Source organism: Carcharodon carcharias, chromosome 13 (assembly GCF_017639515.1).
Source record: "Carcharodon carcharias isolate sCarCar2 chromosome 13, sCarCar2.pri, whole genome shotgun sequence".
Lineage (NCBI taxonomy): Eukaryota > Metazoa > Chordata > Chondrichthyes > Lamniformes > Lamnidae > Carcharodon > Carcharodon carcharias.
The window spans coordinates 88,028,034-88,045,325 of NC_054479.1; the positions used below are offsets into that span (position 1 = coordinate 88,028,034).

At 43.2% G+C, this 17,292-nt stretch overlaps 1 protein-coding gene across 1 annotated transcript in view; it reads right to left on the reverse strand.

Moving 5' to 3' along the window:
• LOC121286105 (lymphoid-restricted membrane protein) overlaps positions 1 to 17,292 on the reverse strand; it is a 158,583-nt gene that overhangs the window by 22,475 nt on the left and 118,816 nt on the right. Inside the window, exons 28-31 of the mRNA XM_041203097.1 lie at positions 12,068 to 12,122; positions 11,932 to 11,959; positions 10,740 to 10,880; positions 5,340 to 5,471 (exon numbers count right to left, since the gene is read on the reverse strand). Coding sequence (XP_041059031.1) covers positions 5,340 to 5,471; positions 10,740 to 10,880; positions 11,932 to 11,959; positions 12,068 to 12,122 — 356 coding nt within the window. The remainder of the gene's footprint in view (positions 1 to 5,339; positions 5,472 to 10,739; positions 10,881 to 11,931; positions 11,960 to 12,067; positions 12,123 to 17,292) is intronic.

Sequence of the window (17,292 nt, forward strand, 5' to 3'; positions counted from 1 at the left end):
AAGGATATAAGTCCCATCTTCACATTGAGGGTAACCTCCATTGTGTTGTGTAGCACTACCACTGTGCTAAGTGGGATAGATTTCGAATAGATTCAGCAACTTGAGACTGGACAACCATGAAGCACTGTGGACCATCAGCAGCAGCAGAATTGGACCCATCCACAATATGTAATTTCATGTCCCAGCATATTCCCCATTCTACCATGACCGCCAAGCCAGGGGATCAACCCTGGTTCAATGAAGAGTGCAAGAGGACATGACAGGAGCAACATCAGGCAAATCTAAAAATGAGGTGTCAACCTGCTGATGCTACAACACAGGACCAAATGGCATGCCAAATGGCGTAAGCAGCATGCAGTAAACAGAGCTAAATGATCCCACAACCAACAGGTCAAATCTAATGCTGCAGTTCTGCCACATCCAGTTGCGAATGGTGGTGGACAATTATACAATTCATTGGAGGAGGAGGCTCCACAAATATCTCCAAGCACATCAGTGCAAAAGATAAGGCTGAAGCATTTGCAACAATCTTCAGCCAGAAGTGACAAGTGGATGATCTATCTTGGCCTCCTCCAGCGGTTCCCAGCATCACAGATGCCAGTCTTCAGCCAATGTGATTCACTCTACATGATATCAAGAAATGGCTGAGTGCACTGGATACTGCAAAGGCTATGGGCCCTGACAATATTCCTGCAATAGCACTGAAAACTAGTGCTCCAGAGCTTGCCGTGCCCCTAGCCAAGCTGTTCCAGTACAGCTACAACACTGGCATTTACCTGGCAATGTAGAAATTTGCCCAGGTACGTCCTGTACACACAGCAGGACAAATACAACCCGGCTAACTACCATCCCATCAGTCTACTCTCGACCATCAGTAAACTAATGGAAGGGGCCATCAACAGTGCTATCAAGTGGCAACCTGTTAACTGACACCCAGTTTGGGTTCCACCAGGGCCATCAGCTCCTGACCTCATTACAGCCTTGGTTCAAACATGGACAAAAGAGCTGAACTTCCGAGGTGGGGTGAGTGTGACTTTCCTTGACCTCAAGGCAGCATTTGACCGAGCATGGCATCATGGAGCCCTAGAAAAACTGGAGTCAATGGGTATCAGGGGGGAACCTCCGGTGGTTGGAGTCATACTGAGTACAAAGGAATGTGGTTGTGGTTGTTGGAGGTCAATCATCTCAGTTCCAGGACATCACTGCAGGAGTTCCTCAGGGTAGTGTCCTAGGACAAACCATCTTCAGCTGCTTCATCAACGACCTTCCTTCCTTCATAAGGTCAGACATGGGGATGTTTTCTGATGATTGCACAATGTTCAGCACCATTGCAACTCCTCAGATATTGAAGCAGTCCATGTCCAAATGCAGCAAGACCTGGACAATATCTAAGCTTGGGCTGACAAGTGGCAAGTAACATTCGTGCTACACAAGTGCCAGGCAATGACCATCTCCAACGAGAATTAACAAGCACCCCTTGATATCGAATGACATTGCCATCACCGAATCCCTCACTATCAACATCCTGGGGTTATCAATGAAACTGAACTGGACTAGCCAAATAAATACTGTGGCTACAAGAGCAGGTCTAAGGCTGGGAATCCTGCAGAGAGTAACTCACCTCCTAATTCTCCAAAGCCTGTCCACCATCTACAAGGCACAAATCAGGAGTGTGATGGAATACTCTCCACTTTCCTGGATGAGTTCAGCTCCAACAACACTCAAGAAGCTCGGCACCATACAGGACAGAGCAGCCCTTGATTGGCACCCCATCCACAAACATTCACTCCCTCCACTACTGACACAGTGGCAGCAGTGTGTACCACCTACAAGATGCACTGCAGGAACTCACCAAATATCCTTAAACAGCATCTTCCAAACTCACAACCGCTACCATCTAGAAGGACAAGGGCAGCAGACACATGGGAACACCAGCTGGAAGTTCCCCTCCAAGCCACTTACCATCCTGACTTGGAAATATATCACCGTTCCTTCACCATCACTGGGTCAAAATCCTGGAACTCCGTCCCTAACAGCACTGTGGGTGTATCAACACCACATGAACTGCAGTCGTTCAAGAAGGCAGGTCACCAACACCATCTCAAGGGAAGTTAGGGATGGGCAATAAATGCTGGCCTAGCCAGCGATGCCCACATCTCATGAATGAATTAAAAAAAAATCAGAAACAATCATGGTTCCCAATTTCACACCATCACACAAAACATCACATGTGGTCAGCACGTTTCCTGATTTGTGGCGATATGGGCTAAACTGATGGGATTACTGAATAGAAACATAGAAACCAGGAGCAGGAGTAGGCCATTCAGCCCTTCGAGCCTGCTCCGCCATTCATTATGATCATGGCTGATCATACAACTCAATAGCCTGCTCCCACTTTCTCCCCATACCGTTTGATCCCTTTCTTTACAGTCCTTCTGATGGTGCCAAACAAAGCAGTGACAGACACAGTGTGAGCGAGAATGAGGGATAAGTTCATCCCCATTCCTGCCGGGTTTAGACAATGAAAATTGCCACCCATGTCTTTTGCACATATCCATTCTCCAATCTTCCAGCAGGCAGAGTTGATGAAACATTCTGGTGAGACGAGATTAATGTAAAATTAAGAAGCTAGTTTATTGTATAAAATACATGTGATTTGACAGGAGAGTTCAGCCAGAATTCTCTCTATTAAACTTTTTTCGAAAGCACTTCACACGCAAGAAACAAAGCAAGCAAAACGTATGACGTGGTTAGAATGCTCATATTTGAATTTTCCTCTCTAGTCAGTCTTTCTTGAACCTTAAATGTATAAATCAGTCCAAACCCTGCCATGTGCACAGTCTTTGTTCAAATTGGCTCACTTCTGACATATGTCCCTTTGTCCATGGGTGAATGACCCATGGACAATTTGTGAATGAGAGTGCAATCTCCATTTGAACAGATTCCTACATATGGTGCCAATGTTGGACACACCTACCAGGATTTCCCCTTGCGATATAAACAGTATATCATGGAATATGGCTACTAACATCCTGGATTTGGTTCACTGTGCCACTACTGCTCCATTTCAGAAATACCTACTTCTGGTCCAATATGTTTAAGTAACTTATTGTATCTTCAGTTCCAACCCTTTCACAAGAAGGTTAACTCAATAATATATTGTCAGAAATTTGGTTTCAGACACAGACTGACTATAATAACCATATGGCGATACATACAAGGAATGAGGTGCAAAAGTGAATGTTTCATTATTGAAATCGCTCTTTTCAAATCAACTTATTGAGTAGTAAATGGCTTTTTATATTAAACAAGATAAATGTGATTCAGCTCTAATAAGGTTCATTCACTGAAAAAGATAAAAGTGACATTACAATCACGAAATTACAACTTGACTGTTTGCACATGCAGGGATGAATCTCATCTCCCAACAATGAATAGGCTGGGGTCAGGTAAGAAGTTAAGGCTCCAAAAATCTGAAACAAGAATCCAACTCACGTTGAATCTGTCCACTTCTTGTTTTAATGCAGATTGGATGAGGGTCAGGCTGCCAATCTGCTCACCTGAGATGGATTGGTCAATGAAATATCTTAAAACATCTTAGATGGATTGTGAGCGTCACTGGTTAGGCCAGCATTTGTTACCCATCCCTATTTGGCCATAAGGTGGTGGTGATGAGCCGCCTTCTTGAACAGCTGCAGTCCATGTGGTGTAGGTACTCCCACAGTGCTGTTAGGGAAGGAGTTCCAGGATTGTGACCCAGCGAAAGCAAAGGAACAGCGATATATTTCCAAGTCAGGATGACGTGTGGCTTTGAGGGGAACTTGCAGGTGGTGTGTTCCCATACACCTGCTGCCCTTGTCCTTTTAGGTGGTAGAGATCACAGGGTTGGAAAGTGCTGCCTAAGGAACTTTGGTGAGTTGTTGCAGTGCATCTTGTAGATGGTACATAGTGCCGCTACTATGCATCAGTGGTGGAGGAACTCAACTTCGAAGATGGTGGATGGAGTTCCAATCAAGCGGGCTGCTTTGTGCTGGATGGTGTCGAGCTTCTTGAGCGTTGTCGGAGTTGCACTCATCCAGGCAAGTGGAGAGTATTCCATCCTCCTCCTACTTTGTGCCTTGTAGATGGTAGACAGGCTTTGGCGCATCTGGAGGTGAATCTCTCACTGCAGAACTCACAGCCTTTGACCTGCTCCTGTAGACACAGTATTTATATGGCTGGTCCAATTCAGTTTATGGTCAATGACAATCCCCAGGTTGTTGACAGTGGGAGATTCAGCGATGGAAAGCCATTGAATATCAAGAAGAGATGGTTGGATTCTCTCTTGCTGGAGATGGTCATTGCCTGGCATTTGTGTGGCAGGAATATCACTTATAATAAGGCTGACTTTAAAAAAAAATTTGTTTCTGGGCTAAGCCAACATTTATTGCCCATCCCTAATTGCTCTTGTTCAGAGGACATTTTTGAGAGTCAACCACATTGCTGTGGGTCTGGAGTCACATGGAGGCCAGACCAGGTGAGGGCAGCCAATATCTTTCCCTAAAGGACATTAGTGAACCAGATGGGTTTTTATGACAATCTAGAATGATTTCATGGTCATCATTAGGCTTTAATTCCAGATATTTATTGAATTCAACTTCCACCATCTGCCATTTGAATCCGGGTCCCTTGAACATTGCCTGGTGACAATACCACTATGCCACCACCTCCCTCTATTGCTAACTCATGTGGCCTCAGGCACTGCTTGTGGGCCAGGAGGAGCACCAGTACCCAGTGAACCCACTCACTCTGTGATCTGTCTGCCCCCTTTCTCCACTATCAGACCTTCCAATCCCCGGCTCTCAGGACAGTTTGGCTGTGGCCTTACTTGTGCTGTAAGAATTCCCATCAGACAGGCCTGCAGCCTGTCAACTGCAGGATGTCTGGGAAACCTAAACTTTCATGACTCCTAACTTTAAAACAGTATGCTCCACCTCCAACCGGGCATGAAATAAGGCTCCACTCTAAAATCCAGACCCTGGTTCTAGTTAATTCTGTAAGAAGTGTTAAAATCCTTTACAGTGTCTTGGTGTGCTTCATGTGCACTCTCCCCTTTATCATCCTCACTGTTAGGCCACTTGCAGTTTCCCATTACATTTTACCCTGCAGATGCAGTGCCTGATGGAGATTACGTATGCTCCTGAACATCTTAGCACCCCAGCTTTTCTAGTGATTGACAAAGCGGAACCGGAGTTCCGAGTTTTAAAATGAAATCACAAGTACTCATAAGCTTTTCCTGATTTGGAATATGTGCACCTCTAACACTAAGATTTTAACAATTGACAATTAGCTTTGTTCACCTGGTGAATGGCTCCTAGCATTTCAGCCCGGCTGGCGACTCGGCTTATGGTCTGCATGAGCATCCCCAAACTTTTTTCCAGTTTCTCAAAAGTCTCCAGTGACTGTGCTTCTTCACACAGGGGCTTCACGGTCTGTGGAAAATAGAAAAGATAAATGAAGAATGGGGGAGAGGGTGTGGGGGAAGAGAATGGGACAGGAGGGGAGAACGTGGCAGGGAGGGGTGAGGGGGAAGGGAACGGGTGAGGGGGAAAAGGAGAGGGGGGAGAGTTAGCAGGAAAGCATGCGAGAGAGAGAGATTACAATTCAGAATGTGCAAGGGCGAGCAAGAATTCATTCCACCGAGAAGGAGAGAGAGATACGGACACAAAATGGAATTGTTTCTCTGCTCAGTCACTGGATAGTACAGGACTTGAATATTGCTGAAAAGAGATGTTGCCGAAGCTTTTCATCTTGCACTCATCAGGATGAACACAAGGATAACTAAATTTCAAATGAACACAACAATTTATACTACAGGAGAAGGGTGCCAATTGGCTTGCAAGTTGACACCGATTGGTCGAGGTGCTACCATGGAGAAAAGTAATGGGGAGTTTTCCCAGATCTTCTTTGTTCACAGAGTAAAAATGGAGACGTTTACAACTTGAGAAAGTCAGTGAAATTGCTAAATTCTGCTAGGTCACTATAATCCCATCACATTTCTTAGACACTTAAAATGGTGAGAGGTGTGAGGTATAAAATGTCCTGACATGGCTTCAATTTACTTCTTTTACATTTACTTTATTTTACTTTGGTTTATTTCTATTAACTTCATATTATTTGGCCCTACTTAATTATCCTTACCAAAAGTACAGTTCCTGTACTGTGCTGTATTATTTTCTTTGTGGTAAAAGCAAAATACTGCGGGTGCTGGAAATCTGAAACAAAAATAAAAATAGCTGGAAAAACTCAGGTCTGGGATCTGCATCAGCATCTGCGGAGAGGAATACAGTCAACGTTAACAGTCAGACGGACTTGAAAATTTAACTATATTCCTCTCTGCAGATGTTGTCAGGTCTGCTGAGTTTTTCCAGCTATTTTTATTTTCTTTACGGTGTTTGTGGGGGAGGGGAAGAGAGAAGAGAACTCACCTTCGGGAAGAGCAGTCGGTGAGGCGGACCTGTCAGCTGCTGGGAACCGGCCCGCACTGAGTTCAAAAGGAAAGTGAAAAAGAAACAAATTCTGACACCACAGGAAAGGGACAATTTGATTGATTGGAGAAGAAGCTAGCTGTTTGGTGAATATCTGGAGAGTATTTAGTAAGTGTTAAGGATTATTCTATTCCTAAGGTTTAAAATAAACTAGGGACTGTACTTTTGGTAAGGATAATTAAGTAGGGCCAAATAAAGTTAATAGAAGTAAACCAAAATAAAGAAATGTAAAAGAAGTAAATTGAAACCATGTCAGGACAGCTCGGTCGTATAGAACGAGTGTCCTATAAAATGTTGGAAGTTGAGGGTGCTCCTGATCTCCTAAATGACCACATGTGCAGGAAGAGTCACCAGCTGCAGAAACTTGAGTTCCAGGTTTCAGAGCTTGAGCGGCAGCTGGAGTCACTGCGGTGCATCCGCGAGGCTGAGAGCTACTTGAATAGCACATTCAGAGAGGTGGTCACATCGCAGTTTTAGGAGGCTGCAGGTGGAAAGGGAATGGGTGACTGCCAGGCAGTCCAAGAAAACTAGGCAGGTAGTGCAGGAGTCCCCTGCGGTCCTGCTCACAATTGGTTTTCCAGTTTGGAAACTGGGGAGGGCGCTAGTTCCTCAGGAGTGCAGTCAGAGCCATGTTTGTGGCACCATGAGTGGCTCAGCTGTACTGGAAGGGAGGAAGAAGAAAGGAAGAGCTATGGTGAGAGGGGATGTGTTAGTTAGGGGAACAACCAGGCATTTCTGTGGCCGTAGAAATAACTCCAAGATGGTATGTTGCCGCCCTAGTGCCAGGGTCAAGGATGTTACAGAACGGCTGAAGGACATTGTTCTGGGGGAGGGTGATCAGCCAGAGGTCATGGTCCACATTGTTACCAATAACTTAGGTAGGAAAGGGGATTAGGTCCTGAAATCAGACTTTAGGGAGTGAGGAAGGAGATTGAAAAGCAGGACTCGTAAAGCAGTAATCTCAGGATTACTCCCAGTCTTGTGTGCAAGAGGAGGACTGAGCGATGAAACACGTGGCTGGAAAGTTGGTGTAGGAAGGAGGGCATAAGATTTCTGGGGCATTGGGACCGGTTCTGGGGAAGGTGGGATCTGTACAAGCGGAGCAGGACTGAACAGGACTGGGATGAATATCCTCGCAGGGAGATTTGCTAGTACTATTGGAGGAAGTGGGGGTGGGAGGGGAGGGTTAAACTAGATTAGCAAGGGGATGGGAACCTGAGGGCAAATTCAGAGCAGGGAATGGGAGATAGAGAATTAGTGAGTGACTCTGAAAGTCAGAAGCAGCACAGGTTAAAAAGTGTACAGCACAGAAATTTGGCAGTGTTAAAAGGTATATATGTAAATACAAGTAGTATAGCAAATACATCCAATGAGCTGAGGGCACACAAAGACATGGCAACATGATATCATTGCTATAATGGAAACTTGGCTTAAGGAGGGGCAAACATTGCAGCTCAGCATCCCTGGACATAGAGTTTTCAGACAGGATAGGAAGGAAAAAAAAGATGGGGGTGTAGCATTACTGGTTAAAGGGTCAATTACAGCTGTGAGGATGGAAATAGAGCATCAAATATGGCCATATGAGTTGAGCTCAGAAATAAAAAAAGGGTAACCACACTGCCAGGAGTTTACTATAGACCTCCAAACAGTGGAAGAGACTTAGAAGAGCAAATATGTAGGCAGATTTCCAAATGCAAAAACAATAGGACAGTAATAGTTGGAGACTCCAACTACCCCAATATCAAATGGGATATGAACAATATGAAGGGCAGAATGGGCGCAAAGTTCTTGAACTACATTCAAGAGAACTTTTTCAGCCAGCACGCAACAAGCCCAATGAGCGGGGGCGCAATTCTAGGTTTAGTCTCGGAAGATGAAACTGGGCAAGTGGATGAAGTAGCAGTGGGGGACCATTTTGGAGATAGTGACCATAATACTGTTAGACTTAGCATCATTGTGGAAAAGGACAAAGATAGAACAGGAGTAAATGTTCTGATTGTGGGAAGACAAATTTTACGAAACTCAGGTGAGCTGGTGGCAGTGGATTGGATACAGCTATTAGAAGGATAACCAGTGCCAAATCAGTGGGAAGCATTCAAAAGCGAGATTCTATAGGCAGAGTGTAGACATGTCCCCACAAAAGGGTGGTACTGCCAAATCTAGAGCCCCCTTGTTATCCAGAAGCATACAGGCCAAGATAAGGCAGAAGAAGAAAGCTTATGACAGTCACAAAAGACTTAACACTGTAGAAAGCCTAGCGGAGTATAGAAAGTGTAGGGGTGAAGTAAAAATGGAAATTAGGAATGCAAAGGGAGGTTACTAAAAAAATATTGACAGGTAAAATCAAGAAAACCCAAAGATGTTTTACCAGTATATTAAGAGCAAGAGAATGACTAAGGAAAGGATAGGGCCTTTCAGAAATGCACATGGTAACTTGTGCGCTGATGCTGAAGATGTGGACAGGGTTCTCAACGAATACTTTGTCTCCATCTTCACTAAGGAGAGGGTTGATGCAGACATTAGGAGTGTGAAACATTAGATATAATAAGCATAGTGAGAGAGGGTGTACTGGAGCGACTGACATTCTTGAAGGTGGAAAAGTCACCAGGATTGTATATCAGGCTGTTAAAGGAAACCAGGGAGGAAATAGTGGATATTCTGAGGATCACTTTTCAATCCTTACTAGATATAGGCGACGTACCAGATGGCTGGTGGTCTGCAAATATTGTACCATTATTTAAAAAAGGTGCAAGGGATAGGCCAGAAAATTATAGACTGATCAGTCCGACTTCAGTGGTGGGCAAATTGTTGAAATCGATTTTGAAAGACAGTATAAACTCACTTTAGAGTCACTTAGAAAGGCACATGTTGATCAGGGACAGTCAGCATGGTTTTGTTAGGGGGAAGATCGTGTCTTACTAACTTAATAGAATTTTTTGAGGAAGTAACAAGAAGGATTGATGAGGGTAGTGTAGTGGATGTGGTCTATATGGATTTTAGTAAAGCATTTGACAAGGTCCCACATGGTAGACTGGTCAGAAAAGTGAGACCTCATGGGATACAGGGGAATGTGGCATGTTGGATCCAAAATTGATAGATGTTTTTGTGAATGGAAAACAGTTTTCAGTGGTGTTCCACAGGGCTCAGTGTTGGGGCCTTAGCTGTTTGTTGTATATATTGCTGATTTGGACATAAATGTGGGAGGTATGATTGGGAAATTTGCAGATGACACAAAAACTGGCCGTGTAGTTGATAGTGAAGAGAATAGCTGTTGTCTCCAGAATTGTATCAATGGTCTCGTTGAGTGGGCAGAAAAGTGGCAAATGGAATTTGGTCCAGAAAAGTGTGAGGTAATGCATTAAGGGAGGGCAAACAAAGCACGTGAATACTTAATAAATGGGAGGATATTGAAAGAGGTTGAGGAAGTGAGAGATCTTGGAGTGCATATCCACAGGTCCCTGAAGGTGGCAGGACAGGTAGATAAGGTGGTAAAGAAAGCATTTGGAATGCTTTCCTTTATTGGATGAGGTATTGAATACGAAAGCAGGGATGTAACGATGGAACTGTATGAAATGCTGGTCAGGCCACAGCTGGAATTTTATGTACAGTTCTGGTCAACACATTACAGGAAGGACGTAATTGCTCTGGAGACTGTACAGAGAAGATTTACAAGAATGTTGCCAGGGCTTGAAAATTGCAGCTATGAGGAAAGATTGGATAAGCTAGGTCTGTTTTCCTTAGAACAGAGGAGACTGAGGGTTGACCTAATTGAGGTTACAAAATTACGAGGGACCTAGATAGGCTGGACAGTAAAGACCTGATTACCCTAGCTCAGGGGCCAATTACCAGGAGGCATAGATTTAAGGTGTTTGGTATAAGGATTAGAGCTGACATTAGGAAAATCTTTTTCACCCAGAGGGTGGTGGGCGTCTGAAGTTCACTGCCTAAATTGGTGATTGAGGCTGAAATGCTCAACTCATTTAAAATGTACTTGGATCTGCATCTGAATTGCTGTAACCTGCAAGGCTACTGACCAGGTGCTGGAAAGTGGGATTAACGTGAGCAGCTAGTTTCATTTTCATCTTTTTCTGGCTGACACATGATGGGCTGAATGGCCTCTTTCTGCACTGTAACTTTTCTATGGTTCTAGAACAGAAGGATGTCGTTGAACAGCAAATCAAACGCAAATCAGTAAATGAACCAAATGCTAACCTGCAATGTTTGTTGACATTTCTCAATCTCTTTTTTCAAATTGGTTTCAGCTAAATCTCTGGATCGTTCCTCCAGGCGTAATCTCTTATCCAGAGTAAACATGTCACACTTGAAAGCTAATGAGAAGCGGAGGAATTCAGCCTGCATTTAAAGAAAAGTTACTCAATGTTAAAGTTACTGAAATACATGTCCATTAAAGCAATGCATATTGCTTCACATCACGCTAGGACCACTAACTCTGGTTGGACATCTTCTGCAAAGTTTCATCATATTATTTCCCACCTCCAACTGCACTGCCACATGTTTGTCCCCAGAAATATTCATCCTTGTGGTCAACCCCAGTCTAGTACTTGAGGAACCCTGCATTGTCCAGGGTTCCGCACTTCGGTTGAAGCGTTAAAGCAAGATCCTACCTGCCCTCAAATAAAATTAAACAATCCCATGGCACTCTTCGGAGAAACACAGGGGAGATTTTCCTGATGTCCTAGCCAACACTCATCCCTTAAACAACATTGCTGAAATAGACATTATCTGGTCACTATTACATTGTTGTTTCTGGGACCTGGCTGTGTGAAAATTGCCTGCCACTTTTAAGTGTGAACTTATGAACTTGTTGAGCAGGAAAAGATCAGCTGGTATATCAAAGCTGTTCCGCATATGATGGCCAGAGCATCATAGATGAACCCTGCCCCCTCAATCTGCTCAGTTCTGAAGAGGACATGAACATGGTAATGCTCCCTACTTTACAACAGTGACTCCACCTCAAACATACTTAATCAGCTGTGAAACAATTTGGAATGTCCTGAGGTTGTGAAAGGGATGCTATATAAGTGCAATGTTCTTGCCCCTTTTGAAACACAAAATTGTTTGAAGAAAATTTTTTTGTTTTTCCTTGACAACGTCTAGGGCTTTTCTCTGTTTGCTCTCAGCAATGGCTGGGAAAGTAATCTGTCAATTCCTGGAGATTCCAAAACAATCCCAGAAGTCTGTCAACATCAAAGCACTAATAATTTGATCCAGCTTCCCTCCAAATAGATACACAAGAGGCAGGGACAGAACAAGCGGAGGAGTTACTTATGGGAGCTGAATTGCGAGCTATGCTCTGCGCAACAGTATGATTATTTAGCAACAGTCCAACATTGAGATTTTGCATAAAAACAAATAAAACAGAATTTGTACAATGCCACCTTACCTCCACATCCTGTTCGGTAGCTGACGCACTGTGGGGAGGATACAAAGAGCTTCAGTTTGCATATTCCAGAATTGCAAAAACACTGAATATTATGACACTGGAGAAAACAATTGAATTAACTTTGCACACTTCTTACCTCTGTAAGTTCAACGGATCTTTACTTTTGGAGTCAGGTGACTGATACATTCCTGCTGAAAAACAGAGAATTGCTGTTATGCACAAATTACTGAAACTAAACTACCCAAGTTAAAAGCTGTTTATGACTAAACTTTGCCATCTAACCCTGTTAATGCCAGATCACTAAGGCTTTCAGTTATCTCTGCACTGTGTACTATTGAAAAAGAAAAATGACACAAAAAACACAATTTTGTTAGAGGTGTTGCACTGGAATGGAACAGCTCAAATCAAATCACAAGATCTATGTAACACTGGAATGGAACAGCTCAAATCAAATCACAAGATCTATGTAACACTGGAATGGAACAGTTCAAATCAAATCACAAGATCAATGCCTAAAGCAATATAACTACAGGAGAAGGAAGTAGTCAGTCACCAGGGAGAACCCACCATAGCCCTGAGGGAACATGCAGGGGTTGACTAGTGAAAATGAGGGCAGGGTTGGTGAGTGGATCAAAACATAATTTTACTGACTGCTAAAAGTAATTGTAAGTCCCTCAGTTAACAATCCCTGCAGAGGACCCAAAGTATCACTCCGGAGGTAAGTTGAATCTCAGGTATCTCAAGAGTTCTGACACAAGAGCCTTGGGGCATTGGCACTACGACTGGGGAAAGTAAGATTTGTACCATTGGGACTGTCTTTATCTGAACCGTGCTGGGACCAGTGTTCCGGTGAGTCATATAACTAGGATAGTAGAGAAGGCTTTAAACACTGTAAATGGTTGGGGGCAAGGAATCAAATTTGGGAAGATATTCTAAATCAAAAGAGTAGCAACAAGGCAAGTGAGAAGATTATTAATATGGGATATGATAAACAGACCATGACAGAAAGCGATAGAGAGTACAATTCTAAGAGCAAATCAACAGATAATGCTGGAGGTTACAAAAAGAACAAATCTAAAAGATCTGTATCTGAATGCACATAGCACTTGAAACAATACAGATGAATTGATAGGGCAAATAGAAATAAGGAAGTTAACATCTGATAGCCATTACAGAGACAGGGCTGCAGGATAACAGGTTGGGCCTAAATATTGAAGGGTACATGACATTTAAGGAAGACAGGAAACTTGGAAAAGGTGGAGGGGTGGCTCTGTTGATTAACGATGGTTTTAACCCAAGGGAGGGATGACCTAAGTTCAAGTAGCCAGGATGTAGAAGCAGGTTGGGTAGAGATGAGGAAATGATAAAGGCAAGAAGTCAGTTGTAGGGTTGGCGTACAGTCCCCCTAACAGTAGCCACATGTTAGGATGCAATATAAAGGAAGAGATAGTGAGAGCTTGCCAGACAGGTTCGATGATTATCATGGGGGATTTTAATCTACATAGACTGGAAAAATCAGATGGGCAAAGGTAGTCTAAATGAGAAGTTCATAGAATATTTTCAGGACAGTTTCTTAAAACAGTATGTTCTGGAGCTAACCAGAGAGCAGGCTATTGTGCAATGAGGTAGGATTAATTAATGACCTCATGGTGAAGGGTTCCCCAGGTAACAGTGATCGTAATTTGATTGAATTCTACATTCAGTTTGAGGGAGAGAAGAGTGAATCTAAGAGTAGTATTTTAAATTTAAATAAAAGCAGTTATAGCAGGCATGAAAGCAGAGCTGGCTAAAGTGAGCTAGCAAATTAGGTTAAGGGATATGTCAGTAGAGATACAGTGGCAGATATTTAAGGGGATATTTCAGAATACACAGAATAGACATATTCCAACGAGAAAGAAAAATTCCAAGGGGAGGACCTGCCACCCATGGTTAACTAAAAAAAATAAAGAGAGTATCAAACTTAAAGAAAACGCATATCATTGTGCAAAGACTGGTGGCAGGTCAGAAGGTTGGGAAGAATATAAAGATCAGCAAAGAATGGCTAAAAGATTAATAAAGAAGGAAAAATTAGAGTATGAGAGAAACCTAGCTAGAAATATGAAGACAGATAGTAAAAGTTTCTATAGGCATTTAAAAAAGTTAACAAATTAACGTTGGTCTGATAGAAGGTGAGGCTGTGAAATCAATAATGGAAAATAAGGAGATGGCAGATGAATTGAACTGGTGTTTTGCATCGGCCTTCACTATAGAGGATACAAGTAACTTCCCAGAAATAGCTGTAAATCAAGGAATGGGAGAGAGGGAAGACCTCAAGAAAATTACAATCACTAGGGAAGTGGTACTTAGCAAATTGTTGGAGCTTCTGGTTGACAAATTCCCAGGTCCTGATGGATTTCATGCTAGGGTCTTGAAAGAAGTGGCTAATGAGATAGTTGGTGCATTGGTTTTAATTTTCCAAAATCGCCTCGATTAGGGGAAGGTTCCATTAGATTGCTATTTGCTATTTTCCAATAAAGGGAGGGAGATGGAAAGCAGGGAACTGCAGGCCAGTTAGCTTAACATCTGTCATAGATAAAACGTTAGGAGCTATTATTAAAGACGTTATAACAGGGTGCTTAGAAAAATTCAAGGGAATCAAGCAGAGTCAACATGGTTTTGTGAAAGGGAAATCATGTTTAACCAATTTATTGGAGCTCTTTGAGGAAGTAAGATGTGCTCTGGATAAAAGGGAACTGGTGGAAGTACGATATTTGGATTTCCAGAAGGCATTTGATAAGGTGCCACAACAATGGTTATTGCAGAAAATAAAAGCTCATGGTGTAGGGGGTGACATATTGGCATAGGCAAAAGATTGGCTGGCTAACAGGAAACAGAGTAGGCATAAATGGATAATTTTCTGGTTGGCAGGATGGAATGAGTGGTTTGCCACAGGGATCAGTGTTGGGACCTCAATTTTTTACAATTTATATAAATGACTTGTGTGCAGGGGCCATAGGTATGGCTGCCAAATTTGCTGATGACAAAGATAGGTAGGAAAGCAGTTGCAAAGATGACATGAGGAGGCTACAAAGGGATATAGATAAGTTAAGTGAGTGAGAAAAATCTGGCGAATGGAGTATAATATGGGAAAATGTGAAATTATCCATTTTGGCTGGAAGAATAAAAAAAATGTATTACCTACATGGTGCAACGTTGCAGAGCTCTGAGATGCAGAGAGATCTGGGTGCTCCAGTGGATGAAACACAAAAGGTTAGTATGCAGGTGCAGCAAGTCATTACGAAAGCTAATAGAATGTTATATTTATTGTGGGGGGAATTGAATACAAAAGGTAAGGAGATAATGATTTAGTTATACAGAGCATTGGTGAGACCACATCTGGAGTACTGTGTATAGTACTGAGTCTCTGTATTTAAAGAAGATGTAAATGTGTTGGAAGCTGTTCAGAGAATGTTGACTAAACTAATACCTGGAATGGGTGGGTTATCTTATGAGGAAAGGCTGGACAGGTTAGGCTTGCATCCGCTTGAATTTAGAAGAGTAAGAGGTAACTTGATTGAAACATAAGATCCCGACAGGTCTTGAAAGGGTAGATGTGAAAAGGATGTTTCCTCTTATGGGAGAATCTAGAGCTAAATGTCACTGTTTAAAAATAAGGGTTTGCTCCTTTAAGACAGAAATTAGGAGAATTTTTTTCTCAGAGGGTCATGAGTCCTTTGACCTCTCTTCCTCAAAAGGCTGTGGAAACAGAGCCTTTGAATATTTTTAAGCCAGAGATAGATAGATTCTTGATAAGTAAGGGGGTGAAAGGTTATACGGGGTAGGCGGGAAGGTGGAGAAATCAGATCAGCCATGTTCTTACTGAAAGGCGGAGCAGGCTCCAGGGTCTGAGGGGCCTATTCCTGCATCTAATTTGTGTGTTTCTATGTAGAAGTTCATCAACCTGAAACACTAACTTATTTCTGTGTCAGATGCTTCCCGAGCTGAGTATTTCTAGCATTTTCTGTTTTGATTTCAAATTTCCAGCATCTGCAGTATTTTTGCTTTGATCTGCTTTTATTTGGCTGAAGAATGCAGGAGTGCATGCCAGGAGCAGGACCAGGTATACCTGAAAATGAGGTGTCAACCCGGTGAAGCTATAAAACAGGACTACTTGCATGCCAAACAGCATAAGCAGCAAATGATAGACAGAGCTAAGCAAGCCCACAACCAACAGATCAGATCTAAGCTCTGCAGTCCTGCCACATCCAGTGAAGAATGGTGGTGGACAATTAAACACTCACTGGAGGAGGAGGCTCCACAAATATCCCCATCCTCAATGATGGAGGAGCCCAGCACATCAGTGCAAAAGATAAGGCTGAAGCATTTGCTATAATCTTGCTATGATCCATCTTGGCCTCCTCCAGAGGTCCCCAGCATCACAGATACCAGTCTTCAGCCAATTCAATTCACTGCACGTGATATCAAGAAACAGCTGAAGGTGCTGGATACTGCAAAGGCTATGGGCCTTGACAATATTCCGGCAATTGTGCTGAAGACTTGTGCTCCAGAACATGCTGCGCCCCAAGCCAAGCTTTCCCAGTTCAGTTACAACACTGGCATCTACCCGGCTATGTGGAAAATTGCCCAGGTATGTCCTGTGCACAAAAAGCAGGACAAATCCAACCTGGCCAATTACTGCCCTGTCAGTCTACCCTCGATCATCAGTAAAGTAATGGAACAGGTCATCAACAGTGCTATCAAGCGGCACTTGCTTAGCAATAACCTGATCACTCACGCCCAGTTTGGGTTCCGCCAGGGCCACTCAGCTCCTGACCTCATTACAGCTTTGGTTCAAACATTCAAACATGGACAAAGGAGCTGAACTCCTGAGATGAGGGGAGAGTGACTGCCCTTGACAGTAAGGCAGCATTTGATAATGTGGCATCAAGGAACCCTAGCACAACTGGAGTCAATGGGAATCAGCGAGAAAACTCTCAGCTGGTTGGAGTCATACCTAATACAAAGGAAGTTGGTTGTGGTTTTTGGAGATCAGTCATCTCAGCTCCAGGACATCACTGCAGGAGTTCCTCAGGGTAGTGTCCAAGGCCCAACCATCTTCAGCTGCTTCATCAATGATCTTCTTTCCATCAGAAGGCCAGAAGTGGGGATGTTTGCTGATGATTGCACAATGTTCAGCACCATTCATGACTCCTCAGATACTGAAACAGTCCATGTCCAAATGCAGCAAGATCTGGACAATATCCAGGCTTGGGCTGACAAGCGGCAAGTAACAAGTAACATTTGTGCCACACAAGTGTCAGGCAATGACCATCTCCAAAAAGAGAGAATCCAACCATTGCCCCTTGATGTTCAATGGCATTA